This window comes from Coffea arabica, chromosome 10e (assembly GCF_036785885.1).
Source record: "Coffea arabica cultivar ET-39 chromosome 10e, Coffea Arabica ET-39 HiFi, whole genome shotgun sequence".
NCBI classification, from domain to species: Eukaryota; Viridiplantae; Streptophyta; class Magnoliopsida; order Gentianales; family Rubiaceae; genus Coffea; species Coffea arabica.
In genome coordinates, this window is record NC_092328.1 from 45,291,892 (window position 1) to 45,306,334 (window position 14,443).

A 14,443-nucleotide genomic window follows, 5' to 3' on the forward strand; every position below is an offset into this window, starting at 1 on the left:
TCCTGCAATAATCATTTGAAATTCCAATGACTCTTGCAAGCAAATGACCAAGGAATCATAAATGTCAACAATTTATTTGTTCAATCTTCTTTAATGTTCCCCTATTCAGTTCAATAGCTATAGGGATTTTCATTTTTTTTTTTTTCTAGCTGAAAAGTTCAATCATTGGAATTGGAGGGATACATCATGATATGAAAAATACCTGGAGATCTAACTGATACAAGCTTAAGAAAGCAACTACAATTCTGATTGCCAGAGATTATACTCGTGAAATGATTATGGATCTTAAAGAAAGGGACAAAGGAAAAGCTTAACGGCTGACGGAAAAGAAGAACTAATTGAATTAGACAGAATAGAAAGATCTCAAGATTCCTTTAAAGTTTCAACTACAATTCTGAAATATTGCATTTTGTTAATGATGTAATTGAGTTCCCACTTCAATTGGTGGGTTACTCTCTTGCTCCTCTTAGCTTTTGGTCCACAATGGGAAACAAAGAGGATGCAAGCCGTATATAGTGACAGACAACATAAAAAACAAGCCATCCATATATATATATAGTGGTAAAAATATCTGTTCATTTACAGATAAGTTTGAAAGTGTATATATATATATATATATATATATATATATATATATATATAATTTTAGTGAATACTGAGTTTGTTTGGATTGGCTTGATTTCAAATAAAAAAATTTACTTCACAAATTTCAACTACCTTTTTATCTTCCCAACCATCTTTTTATCTCACGTACATCACATCACAAAAAATACTACAGTAATTATCTCAAATAAATCATGCAAATAAACTCTTATGCAAATAAACTCTTATCCAAACAAAAGTGCTACAGTAACTATCTTTGAGCCAAACTTTTAATTGTATACACAATTTTTATACTATTCACTTCCATTTCTTTTTATTTTTTTACTTTTTGGCTTTTTCTTCTTTTCTTTTTTCTTTCTTTCTTTCTTTCTTGTTTATCCCTTTTCTTCTTCCTTCTTTGATGCCACCTATACCTTTTCTCCTAGTATATATTATATACACATTAAGAATTAAATCGAGATTTGTTTTAGCTCATTATCTCATTATAGTGTAATTTGTGTCATTTCTATTTTTATTAACATCTAATACATCCTTGGCTTTTTCCTTTCCTGTTAAATTTGTAATTAATAATTTTTTGATGAAGCATTAATTCTTAATAAAAAGTATAAATTAGTTAAATTAATTTTAATGATTTGTGATAATAATAAGGAAATATAATAGGTTGAGACCCATGAATTAGAAGTTTTGAATTCAAATCTCTCATTTTTCTCTCTCTATTTTTTAAATCTCAACCCTCTCCTATTAATAAAAAATATAAAAGAAAACTAACTAAATGTAATAAAACAAACTTTGATAAACTGCTTAATGCTAAATCTATATATATAGTTTTTAGTATTTATGTTAATTTAGGATTTATGCTAAATCTGCTTAATTATGCTATTTTTCGCATACTTGAGCATGAAAATGAATGATTGTTAATAAAATGATTTTAGAAGTCAAAATTCAAAAGGGCCTTTATAGGATTAAATTATCTTTTTCTCATGAAATTAGATTTTTAGTCTCTGACTTGGTCTGACGTGTTATTAAAAAAATAATAATCAGACTTAAGGGAGGTGTATGATATTTTCTAAACCTTCAGAAACCATAGCTGAGACTTCTGAAATTATCCCAAAATTGAAATACCAGTCAGTATAAAGTCAACCAATCCAAGAGAAGGTGGAGTTGGAAGATAAAAGAAAGATATTATTATAAGTAAAATGTCCTGATCAAGAACCAAATTCCCTCTTTTTTTAAACTAATGATGATGAATCTTCACCATTCTCAGTGCTTCAAACACAACCACGCCACCACTACTACTCTATCTCTCAAGAATCTAAGAATTCTATAGAGATTGAGAGGGACCAACTTCAGTGCTCTTCCTACCTTAGAAGTCAGGCTATCTTATTATATAGAAGTACAATTCTGTAGAGGCTGCAATGCATTTTGGCTCCGACTTCTCTACCAGAAATAAGGTCAGCTAACTGTATAAACTGCAACACAAACTCCCACACACACACACACACACACTCAAAGACTACCCTGTAATTTGTTCTATTCTTTCTATTGATAGAGCAAATGGTAAAATTATGTGTGGTTTGCTTTCCTTTAGATATATTCAGCTGTAGTTCAGAACTGTTAAATTTTTGTTCTCAGAGGCTTTCCTTGTGCATGCATTGGTTTCTGTGTCAAAGTTACTTTATTTTCATTTTGAACTTGCTATTTTTTATTGCAAAAGAACAGCAAGTGTAATGGCCGTACTGTTAGTACTGATTAATGGAGTAACAGGATTTTGGAAGAGGTTTCTGCTTTTTTTTCCTACTTTTTTGTTTTGTTTGTTGGGAGGGGGGGTGGGGAGCTACATCAATATACTCTGGAGCTGATAACGTGATTGGCTTTTTCTGGAACTTCTACTATCCAGATATTGCTGCCCCAATGAGTAGTCAAAGTTCTGTGATGCGAAGCTGATGAAGCTGATGCTTGGTCTTATTGTTTTCTGAGCTTTGATGTTTTGCAAAAGTACTTGATTTTAAGGTGGAAATACAGCTTCAAATTCAAGCCACGTTCTTGCATAATTTTTGACGACCCCAAGCACTAAATCCTTCAATATCTTGTTGCAATTTAAGAGAATTCCTTTTTTTTTTTCCATTTCATTGTTCACTATAGCATCAGTTATTCTTCCCAACTCAATTGTCAAAAAGAATTAATCTTTCCCTAGTGCGAGGCATGACAGTTTCGTCTTAAAACCTTAATATGCTTGCAAGCCCTTTAGTGTTGGTAGGCAATTGCTAAAATTCAAGACAGTCTAATGTGGTTGTGGTTTTCAGTTAGCACTTAGCAGGCCCTCTTGAGAGAAATGAAAGTTTGCGCAACTCCTCTTCAGGGGAGCTTTAAAGATTAGATGTTGATGCTAGTTGATGATATGAAGTTCCGTCTGAGTCTCTCAAGTTCATAAAAAAGGTAAACCTTATCCCTGAATTAAGATGCAGTTTTTGCACTAGCAAGCGAGAGAAAAGGCTTAACTGTCAGATGCAAGCATCCTGAATTTTTACACCTTTCCTTTCTTCAGCTTTTGCATGGTGATTTTCTTGGTTGCACTTGTGCTTGCCTTTTCTTGCTCTCTTTCATTAATAGGAGATATAATTCCGAAACATTTGCTGACAATGTCTAATAGGAAAGCTTTTTCATCTTGATTGCACTTTCTGCTTGAATTCCTTGCATGAATGTACAAATCATGTTAAATGATGGTGAGCCTCTGATTCTAATAGCAAATGATTGGGTTCCTAATATGTCATAACATTTATTCTGGTCATAATGCAGATAAAGCAAGAGAAGCATCTGTATTGATTACAAAGCTGAATATTTTTTATGGCTAGGGATGGATGGCCTTATTTTGATCCTGAATATGAAACTTTAAGCATAAGAATAAACCCCCCAAGGTGTGTCTGGCAGTTTATATTCACATATGATCATTCCTTTTGGTAGTTCACTTCCTCTGCTCTACTTTTGCTGATACTTGTATTATTTTCCTGACTTATCTACAATCCTGATTTCAGCGTGGCTGTTGATAACACTAGTTGCAAGGACTGCACTCTAGTCAAGGTAGTTTTTTCTCTCTCTTAACACCTTTCTTCTGTGGTACTCTGTTGTCCAAATGCTGAAATTATTTTCAGATTACTTCCTTCGACTGTATGCTATCTTCTCCAAATTTCATGGCTAACAATTCTTGTCAGCAGTATTGGCTTGCAGTTGATTTTAACCATACTTTTACTACTAGACCAATCAAAGTACTGGTTCATTTGTTTTGAGTATGTCTACAATTCTTACTTGTACCTTTGTGTTTAAGTGTATGTAGATGTATGTAATCTGTGAAATTCATGCAAAAGACCAATGATATTCCAGACTTCGAAGAAGTCCCATAGGTTCGGCCTTTCTGCAGAAAAAACTAGGGAGGTAAGAGACCCTATTAATGATGAGTAATGTGTTACGCTCTTGGATGTGCTCCAAAAGCAAGATACACCCACTCTTCGAACTTAATGAGAATGAAGATTGGATAATTTCATGAATTTCAAGTACCCTTTGAAAGAATGCTGTCACATATATAAGATAAACATTAACTGTACAAATGCTTCATGCTTTACTGTGCGCAGTCTAGCTTTTGGAACTAACCCATGAAACATTTATTAGTATTTTATCTATGTGATTATAACAGATGTTAATCCAGTAATTGTGCTGATGTGAAGCAATAGGTAACTGGAGCTCCCTGTCTATTACTTGGGTTGGTAGTTGATTCAAATGTAGTGCTGTAATAAAATGCTACTGTGCAAACAAGAAAAATTAGCAGACACTATTCTTACTCTTGAGGTTTTGTCAAAGGCTAGAACAAAATGAAGACTTCTCCTTTTTGCTTACTTGCAAAATAGAAATGGACTATAGAAGAAACAAGAACCTTAAGATGATTGTAGTCACACACTCAGTTTATTGAAATGTAACCCAAAAAGGTGGAGAAAGAGTTCATCAAAGTATGAAAATTAAAATTGTTGCCAATATTTTTCAGTGAAACAGTATATGAAAATAGGTTTGGGACTAAAGTCTCCTGGACCATTGCTCATGGATGGCAGTTCTTTACATTTATTGGCTCCTGGCCCTCCTCAATTGCTTTTACAGCCTGGTTATAGTTCTCATATAATGCATCCTTTTAGATGAGTAAAAGTATAAACTATCCTGAAAAGAAGCCTTAAACAATTACCTGCATACAACCCTGTTTCAAATGCTTTTATATAGGATTTCATTGAACAACAGTATCCTCTGGTGTAATATTGGTAGAATTGCAGGTGCTTCTCCATCTTCCATAATCCAATTCAAAATTGTCTTAATTAATGGATAGGTTGACAGTCTAAACAAACCAGGAATACTGTTGGAAGTGGTGCAAATCCTGTCTGACCTAGATCTGATTATCACTAAAGCATACATATTATCTGATGGTGGGTGGTTCATGGATGGTATGTCAATCATCTATTTTGATATTTCCTTCACTTCTATGGGTTGCACAGAAATTACCCCCTGCTTTCTGTCAGCTTCTATGTCGACATAATATGTCTGGTCTCTTTCATTTTTGTCTTCCCTTGTCTGTGGTTCATTACTATCAGTAAGCTCTCAAATTGTGCAGAGTGGTTTACATATAGCTCCAAATGATGAAATGCCAACATATTGGTCCAAAAACATTAGTTTTCACCGAAAACAAAACATGTGTTGGTTTTGATGTGAGTCTTCCTATTGATGTCTGTCCAATTTCCTACTCAAACTGCTTTTTCTCTAGATTGTTGCTATGTCAAGTTTTTTGGTTTTCTAAAACCCCAGAACTTGAATATGATAACTTTTATGTGAATTTTTTTATTCCTTCTACTGTTCTTTTTATGTATAACTAAATGAACCTAAAACCAGAGCTCAGTGCTTTTCAAGTTTCATCACTAACTCTTAGTCACCTGGAAACATAAAGAATTAATGCACTTTAGGGGGGAAAAATTGTCAGCTGTTGCCTTCTAGCTTTGTTTCTCCTTGACATTTGCTTCTGTTCATGGTCTTACACAATAAAGAATGCTTGGGCGCAAGTTCAATAAATAGTTTCAACACGAACTAGACCTCTCCTCTGTGTGTGTTTGTGAACCAATGGATGCTGATATGAGATCATTCTTGACAGTGTTCCATGTTACTGACCAACATGGAAATAAGATTACAGAGAGCAATACCATTGAACATATTGAGAAGGTATGGTCTTTTATTTCATTCTCTCGTGCTTTGGATTTTGAACTAAAGGGATAATTAACTAGCTTGGTTGACCAGGGAACCTAGCGAAACTTGTTTAACCTCAACAGTTGAACAGCTATTGCTATATCATTTGACATGCAATGAAGCAGAGCCAGGTTATTCAGGGCTGCCTCATCTCCTCACTTGGAAAACAGAAAGGAACTGAGTAGTACTAAACTATTATTGGATATGGTAGACTACGTTTAGAAAATAAAGCAAAAGGAAAGAAGAAAAATTTAAGTACTTACTGCACTGAATGAACTGCAGTTTAGAGTTAATGCACGGTAAAGATTCCTACTGAAGGCTGGACTTCATTTTCTTTATGCACATTGGACCATATAAAGTGTCATAGCTCATCAAATTGTCTCACCTGTTGGAGATTTGAGTGCATTCACTTCTTTATTATAGAAAATCCCAGACATGACCTTCTGGAGCAGAGATAAACTGAGGAAAAACATGAGTGAAAGGCATTTGTGTTAGAAACGCGAAGACTTGGACAATAATTCAGAATTTGGAAACAAAAACTTTTTCTTTATGTTGTTGATATGTCATTAAATATGTGATCATAGGCTCTAGGACCTAAAGGCCACACAGCAGATGTATTGAAGACTTGGCAAGGGAAGCAGGTGGGGGTGCACTCCAGTGGTGATCACACAGCTATTGAGCTCACTGGGAGGGACCGACCGGGTCTCTTATCTGAGATTTTTGCTGTCCTTGCTAATCTTCACTTCAATGTCATTGCTGCTGAAGTTTGGACACATAACAGGAGAATAGCGTGTCTTCTTTATGTCAATGATGATTCAACATGCCGTGCTGTGGATGATCCCTCTCGGTTATCTACCATGGGAGTTCAGCTCAATAACATTCTCCGCGGGTGTGAAGATGATAGAAATGTAGCTCGTACTAATTTCTCTGCAAGTGTCACCCATGTTGATCGACGACTCCACCAGATGTTATTTGCTGATAGGGACTATGAAGGTGGTTGCTTGTCAACTGAGGCTGAGTATCCCCCTTCATTCACACCAAAAATAACAATAGATCGGTGTGTGGAGAAGGGATACTCAGTGGTCACTGTAAGTTGCAAAGACAGGTCAAAGCTAATGTTTGACATTGTGTGCACACTTACAGATATGCAGTATGTGGTTTTCCATGCCACTATTACATCTGATGGCCCCTATGCATCACAGGTAAAAGCACAGTTTATACTTTGAAGGATATCCTACAGTTAATTGTCTTAATATAATAAGGTTTAAGAAAGAAGATTTTCTTTAGGAACAGTTTACCATCATGATAAGCATGGTTTCTGACAAACTATTTTGCACAGGGATTGTCTATAAGTTGATTTTGAGTGCATTGGCATAAATGGAAGTGAAATTCTGGAGAAAAAGGGATGTTGGATTTAATAAATCCAGTAAGAATATAATTAGTCAATTTAAAAATGTTCACTTATATCTTGATTGAGCTTTCCTACTTCATGCATGACATGATTTACGCATTGAATTTGTTCAGTTGAGATTGTTTACATGTGTCTACTTGAGTAGCTTTTTTTCTTTTGTCCATAGCCTGTGATTTGACTTCAATTTTTTTCTTCCCTTTTTTTCCAGGTAATGTCACTCAGGTTCATTTGCATTCTTAGTGGTATTTCAGTTATTAACTATTGTGACGGCTCCAAATTACAGTTCATTTCTTGACACTACATGTTGCTTTTACTTTCGTGTTGAACATCTCTACTCATTTAATCTCTGGAGCATGTCTGAGTAATTCCTCTGGGCTTTACTGAAAAAGAATATTCTGACTATTTTGGACCTGCAGGAATATTATATTCGCCACATGGATGGCTGTACTCTTGACACTGAAGGAGAAAAGCAAAGGGTTATCAAATGTCTTGAAGCTGCAATCAGACGGAGAGTAAGTGAGGTGAGTGATATTTACTTTAGTTCTGTTTTTACATAAAAGACAGATGAGAATCAGTGCAATCTGTTGTGGTCTGTCCTCATGATTCACGGTTAATTTCATTGAGTAGGCAATAATCTCTATTGAATTCTCTCTCTCTCTCTCTCTGAGAGTTCAAATGAGGCTCCAATTGATGGATGCCTCAGGAAACAAAACATGCTCTGGGTGTTAGTCCATTGCTTCTGAGAAACTGGTCCTCTTATGGCTTGGTTTGATGGTGAATCTTTGAGGTCAACTCTTGATTCCATCTAGAATGTAGAGGTTGCCCTTGCCCAATTTTCATAACCATTTCTGGAGACAAATTTAAAGCTTACATGATCAAACATGTTGTTGATTGTAACTAGAGATGTTATTTTCTTAAAAGGAGAAGACATATTAGGGAGAAAGAAGTTTAGCAGACAAACTTAGCCGTTTTTTTTCCTCCTGTTGACCTACTATCCATGTGTATTTGGGCTGCACAGATGTCTGCATTCAATTGCAGTCATCGAAACATCTTTTCTGCCAGCAAAAATAGGATTGTGCATATTTCATGATATGACGTATGGTGTTGTATACAAATATGACATGGAAGTCTATCCAATTTTGAAGCCCATTTGTCATTGTGTATAAGCTGTGCCCAAAGAAACATTAGCTCACAAAAAAGATCCACATTAGGAAAATTACTTGTTTTCAAGCAACCGGTGAATTCAAATGTAGCATTAAGTTTCCTGAAACTTCTTCTTTTCTTGGACAAAGCCACCTTGGGGTGGTGGCCAGCTTGGCATGGATTCACACCTATTTTAGTAGACTACAACAAGGAGACCAGCTTGTATTTTTGGCCTACATGCAGGACCTAATCCTGGAGCTATGTGCGAAGGACCGAGTTGGCCTGCTTTCTGAGGTAACAAGAGTTCTTCGAGAAAATGGACTGTCTGTTACAAGAGCAGGAGTCACGACGGTCGGCGAGCAAGCAATGCATGTATTCTACGTTAGAGATGCTTCAGGTGATCCTGTAGACATGAAGACAATAGAAGGCCTACGGAAAGAAATTGGACAGACCATGATGCTTAATGTGAAGAAAGTCCAAACATGTGTCAAAGCACCTGAATCAAGCAGCTGGTCTAAGACAAGCTTTTCCTTTGGCAGTTTGCTGGGAAAATTCCGCAACTGAACTCTTTCCATGTACATAAACCTGCAGCATCAGGTTTGTCACAGGGTTGTTTTTTGTATGGCTATTGGTGTTCAAGTAAGATCAGTTTGCGAAGATCTTTAAAACCAATGCATCTTTTTCACTTATGTGAAGTAAATTTTTCTTTCTTGGGTGCACATTTGATGTTGAACTGATCTTTAAGCCAAGTAAAACTGTTTTTAAAGGAAAAGAAATATGTCTTTCAACGATTGTTGATAAGATTTCCAGCTCATTCGACTCTTTACATACATTAGCTGATTGTTTGCTGGATGGATGTTCATCAATGATCTTTTGGCTTCTTGTGCATAGCAGGATCTTTTGGTCTAATATTAAAACTGTTATGCAAAGATGATAGCATAATTTACATTTTCCAGTGATATTTTGTCAAAACAATATAGTTTCCAACTTGCATATTTCACAATACTACGATTCACTTGTACAAATTTTAAGCTCAAGTACTAAGGTATTTCCAAAAGCTCATTACTATTAAGTAAAATGTATCAATGACCATAGATTCCATTCCAAAAGATAATTTGTGTGATCTAAAAATGTGTACTCCTAAAGTGCTACTTGCATCATTAGCCATTTGGTTCTGCTTCTCTTGCTCTTCTGCAAACCACAGTGATCCACATTGTACAGAAATGTGGCCTTGTTTGGCAAGCAAGTTTTTGGCCCAATTTGTCTACTATAAGTTTTTTAATAACTTTAACTACAGTAACCTCAAAAAACTTCTCAAAAATTTACACGCTTCAAAATTTTTTTCTACAACTTCTACAGTAAGCTACAATAAAGTTTTAGACAAACATCCAAAAAACTCACTTGCCAAACGGGGCAGAATTCATGTGGAAATGAGAAAGTCTAATGACTGATTGCATCATTGGCTAACTTGTCAGGCATGGATGATTGCTTATAGTTGTGGTCATTCTAATTACAGTTTTATAGTGCAACATTGAACAAGAATTTAGAAAGCAAATTCAGGCAGAACTGAAAGATAATTTGCCAGTTCCATGCTAGAGATCAATCATATAAATGAAGCTAGCGTTCAAGACACACTTAATGCGTGTGCAACTAACAAAGAGAAAAAAAATTTCTAGAATTTTCAAAGTATATTTGTTGAAATCACTTTTAGGAGCACTAATTTTATATCTTTTGTAACAATAGATATGTAGAAAATTCAACAAAACAAAAATGGCAGATATGTGTTGGTTCTATTCACCTTTACCATGAAAATGGTACAACTCCCGTATCATATATTAGAATTTACCATACACACTGATTTTCTTGGTTCGTCACTTAGATGATTTCAAGGACAAGTTAAAAAGAACCCATATTTTTGCAGGAAATGACCTTTTATCAGCATTTGTATTTTGCAAAGATGGCTGAGCTAGATTTGCTGACAGAGAACACTAAGCAGAAAAACTTCTAGCCTCTTGTTTTATCTGAATTGATTTGCTTATGCAATTTTAAAATCTAGATTTAACTGTATTTAGATCAATCCTACATGATAGCACAACCTATCCACGCCTATATCCCAACTATGCAAGTACATGTATCTATATTAATCCATTTGCAAGGGCATTGTAATAAACATTCTGTGAAAAATGAAGAACAAAGAATAACAGGGAAAACACAATAAATATATGACGACCCTAATTTCACTTTTAAAATAAAAAATCCAAAAATGCCTTCCACGTACCTTCACTATTAGCATGGATTCGCTAAACACTTGAGAAACTTGGGAAGGAACTTCCAATGTCACCTCTGCATCAATAAGAGGTGAAGCCTACTTACTTGTACCAATGAATTATTTTACAACATACATTCAATGATGAAAAGCACATGAAACTTTTCATGAAGCTTGAAAAGCACCTAATAATACATTATCCTTTATACAAGAAAATAGACATTAGCATGAGCTGATACAGATTGCTCAACTGCTGCTGCAATGCTTCATCACCAGTTTAAAACGATCTGCGTCAGCAGATAGTCATTTTGCTATGAAAAAGGCTGGACAGGTCAAAATTTTAAAAGACCACCAATCTGGGCAAGTCAGTAACAACCCCATCCGCTACAATCTACAAAGGGGTCAATCCAGGAAGCAAACGCATGCATTCCTTTTACCATCCCTTCCTCAAAACTGCATATTCACTTGCTATACTTGAGCTACTAACTGATTCCTACCACCCCAAGTATACTAAAGCATCATCTAGCATTTTGTGGCCCTCCAGACACACGGTTTCGGCCTTTACTTCTTCGTGAAGATGAAAGGTTAGCAGCCACAGAGTTGCCTAAAACCCCTAAACTGCTAGCTCCCATTAGCTTCAGCTGTAGACTTTTAAACAAGTACAACAATTTACTCCGTGTTCCTCCAGTCACCTGCAGCAGTTTTTGTGCCTGTTCCCGAGACAACACTGTATATAGCTGCACTTGATGGTTCAGTAAATCTTGATACTGGTTATCTGCTTCGTTCTCATTGGATACATCTGTGTTGCAGTTGTCACTGGGCTTTCCAAAGCTAACTCTCAGAAGTCCAAGTGATTTTGGGTCTTCATGAAATGGATCAAATACAAATAAGAACTCCCCAGATACTAGATCGGGCTTCTTGAATAGATCTGCCAAAGTTTCATTGTTGGGACCAAAACTGCTGTGAATGGACCTCCCGGGATTACTTTGCCGACCCTTTGTGGCTATTAATATACTTGAAGCTTCTCTTAAGCCACTAAGATAGGCACCATGCATGGTGGCTGGATGTTGCCGAATTGTAGCTTCACCAGCAAAATATAGCCGACCACCCACACTTTCTGCAAGTATATCATAATCACTGCCAGATGACTCTACTCGGACATGAGAATATGAACCATAAGAAAGGGGATCACTGCCCCATCTTGTACATATGGATTGTATGGGATTAGGCACATCAATGCCCTTTGGGCCATATATACCTGTAAAATAGGCATGCAATCAAATGAAAAGGACACTCAACAGAAGCACAGTGAAGATAGAAACGAAACTACAGAATAGTGAGAGGGAAAAAAAGTATATCAGACATATCATTACCTCTAAGAATATTTAAAACATGATGAAGCATAGTTGATGGATCAGCATATTCAAATGAATGTGCAGCTTCCCCAGCCACCAGTGCAACAAGTACTGGACCACCAGAAACAGTATGGTAACTGTAAAATAAGAAAAATTCTCCTCGTCTTTGGCTGGACTCATTCAGACAGCCAAATGTATCCACATCCTCCCCCCAAAAGACATGAGGAAATAAAATGGCAACCTTATTTAGCAATCCAAAGCCTAGTCTTTCTATTGCAGCAAGTTTCCTTTGAGGCAAATCTGGTTCAAATGTTATTGTTCTCTTCTTCAGGACTCCCAGCGGAACAGTACATAGGACCATATCTGCTTGAAACACTTGGCCTCCGGCAACAACTTCAACACCATCATGTCTGTACCTAATGGTCTGAACGGTCTTTCCATAAAAGATTGGAACCCCTTTACACAGAGCTCTTATCAGTCTCCAATTTCCACCTGCAAGAAAGCAATGATCACCACCCATTTCATAAGGATCATCCTGATCCCAGTAAGCAGCAGAAAGTTTTGAAAGGCATCCAGCGTTTGCATACTCTAAATTTGCAAAATGCCAATCAAGGAGTTGTCTTTCCTCCGTACTTCTGGCAACAGCATACAATTGTCTGAGTTTCTCCAAGACTGAACCTAAGGAAATTTGGTTAGCAAATCCACCCATTATCTTTCTTAATTGGGTTACTTTGTCAAGTAACTTATTGAAGATTAGTTCAACACTAGAATCAGCTTCCTTGTCAACAGGTGCCCCATCAGGCTTGTACAAGGGGCAGTTATCTCTAACCTTGTGAAGAGGGATTGACAGCTGTCTAGCCAAAACTCCTAATGGATTGGCATGGATACCAGTTATCACACTTCCACCAAGGTCTACAGCAGCATATGCGCTCTTGTTACCCATTTTTTGAGTATATACTCTTCCCCCGGGCCGGCTCCTACCTTCAAGGACAATCACCTTAAATCCAAATGACATGAGCTGCCTAGCCGCAGATAACCCTGCAAGTCCAGCACCAACAATTATTACAGACCCCTCAGTTGCATCCTCTGAAACTGGAGAAAAGGACTCTGAAACCCCAAAATTTATATATCCATTATACAAAAGGAAGTCATAAGCAGAACTCATCAAATGCTCATACTCGCTACTAACGGTCTCCCTTATTTGTGCTTTTGACAGCCATGTCCGAACATTAGCCCTCCATCTCGAGAGTATATGGTTCCTCACAACAATGTAGTCATTTTGCTCTTTGCCACCCAACTCACTTACAACCCCTGCTTGGATCTCCTGAGGAAGCAAATCATCAATTGGAAATCCCAGAGATAAAGCAATCATGGCCTCTGTTTCAGTTTCTTTCTCCAATTCCTCCTTGGTTCTCTTCCTTTTCTTTGATTCACCACCTATATGTTTCTCAATTAAATCATCCATCAAACTTTCGTCATAATTTTTTACCACTGTTCTAGTCCTCTTCGGCCTCTTCGAAACTGAACCATCGGAAACTGGGGTTGTCATCATTGTTTTCACTACTTTAACACAACTTAACACCCAAATGCAAAGGTGCCAAGCCTATAAACCCCTTATTAATCCTAGCTCAATTTTCCTCGGGAGATACTGAGCTACGAAACTAAACTAACTTTAATCAGAAGGGAATTTCCTTTAACAACTTTACGCCCAAAGCCATTAGTGATTTCGCCAACTCTTTCCACTTCTTGGTTATGCCCAATTACATACTTCAGCTATAATCACCACGAAACCAAAATCCGGTAGAAAACCAGCACTGGAATTTCAAGTTTTAACTAAAGACCTCCGTATCAATGCCTGAAAAATCACAACGTAGAATCAAGAAAACTATAATGTTTTTTACCACCAAAGTTATCACTTACATCAATTTAGTCAAAAAATCCAAATTAAAAAATTAGTTGAATTTTGGTACTAAATTTCAAAAATTTTTACAACATTTCGACCCAAAAGCATCCAGGAGACAAAATTTAAATGGAATGTCAGGTTCTTGAAGGATAAGAATAGGTGAAAAACTTACCTGTTGGACTAAATTTGGCCGTTGAATTAGGAACTTAATTTCTTGAAAGCGTTTTCAGGGGAATTAGGGTTTTTTCAGGTGAGCGCCAAGGCGGAAACCGGAAATTGGATAAGTGTTGGTGAGTTAACTCGGGGGCTTTGTAAAGTGTTTCATTTGGAGGGAATTACAAGTATTATGGGCTTTAACGGCTTTACACCTGCAGTAGAGGCCAGGCCCATTTCTGTCTTACTGGTGGAATTCTCACACCAAACGGGCCGACAAAAATGAGGTAACAGGTCCAAATTGGTTTCGAGGCTGGGCTTTGTGATTGTTTTCTGAGAAA

At 36.6% G+C, this 14,443-nt stretch overlaps 2 protein-coding genes across 5 annotated transcripts; one reads left to right on the top strand and one right to left on the bottom strand.

Annotated features, from left to right (window-relative positions):
* The first annotated feature begins 1,695 nt into the window (after window positions 1–1,695).
* Window positions 1,696–9,239, top strand: LOC113712509 (ACT domain-containing protein ACR3). Of its 4 annotated transcripts, none has more exons than XM_027235981.2 (9): window positions 1,697–2,054; window positions 2,907–3,039; window positions 3,400–3,518; window positions 3,636–3,681; window positions 4,967–5,081; window positions 5,780–5,847; window positions 6,456–7,073; window positions 7,699–7,803; window positions 8,669–9,239. In XM_027235981.2, exons 3-9 carry the CDS (start codon window positions 3,448–3,450, stop codon window positions 8,987–8,989), a joined length of 1,344 nt encoding a protein of 447 aa, XP_027091782.2. In that variant the 5' UTR covers window positions 1,697–2,054; window positions 2,907–3,039; window positions 3,400–3,447; the 3' UTR covers window positions 8,990–9,239. The 4 variants fall into 4 exon arrangements, with proteins under 4 accessions (XP_027091786.2, XP_027091782.2, XP_027091784.2 ...); XM_027235983.2 differs by lacking the exon at window positions 1,697–2,054 and adding an exon at window positions 2,445–2,613; XM_027235985.2 differs by lacking the exon at window positions 2,907–3,039 and having other exon boundaries at window positions 1,696–2,054.
* A 1,442-nt stretch (window positions 9,240–10,681) lies between these two features.
* Window positions 10,682–14,263, bottom strand: LOC113711096 (lysine-specific histone demethylase 1 homolog 2-like). The gene is made up of 3 exons (XM_027234246.2): window positions 14,122–14,263; window positions 12,065–13,901; window positions 10,682–11,949 (listed from the first exon to the last, which is right to left on the bottom strand). Exons 2-3 carry the CDS (start codon window positions 13,596–13,598, stop codon window positions 11,210–11,212), a joined length of 2,274 nt encoding a protein of 757 aa, XP_027090047.1. The 5' UTR covers window positions 13,599–13,901; window positions 14,122–14,263; the 3' UTR covers window positions 10,682–11,209.
* Window positions 14,264–14,443: the final 180 nt, after the last annotated feature.

Excerpts from the sequence above, each read along its gene's own strand:
- LOC113712509 (XM_027235985.2), top strand. The coding sequence starts at position 3,448 with ATGGCTAGGGATGGATGGCCTTATTTTGATCCTGAATATGAAACTTTA. Across the intron at positions 5,082-5,779 it reads TGGTGGGTGGTTCATGGATG|TGTTCCATGTTACTGACCAA; the intron begins GTATGTCAATCA and ends CATTCTTGACAG. Across the intron at positions 5,848-6,455 it reads CCATTGAACATATTGAGAAG|GCTCTAGGACCTAAAGGCCA; the intron begins GTATGGTCTTTT and ends ATGTGATCATAG.
- LOC113711096 (XM_027234246.2), bottom strand. The coding sequence starts at position 13,598 with ATGATGACAACCCCAGTTTCCGATGGTTCAGTTTCGAAGAGGCCGAAG. Across the intron at positions 11,950-12,064 it reads TGTTTTAAATATTCTTAGAG|GTATATATGGCCCAAAGGGC; the intron begins GTAATGATATGT and ends CCTATTTTACAG.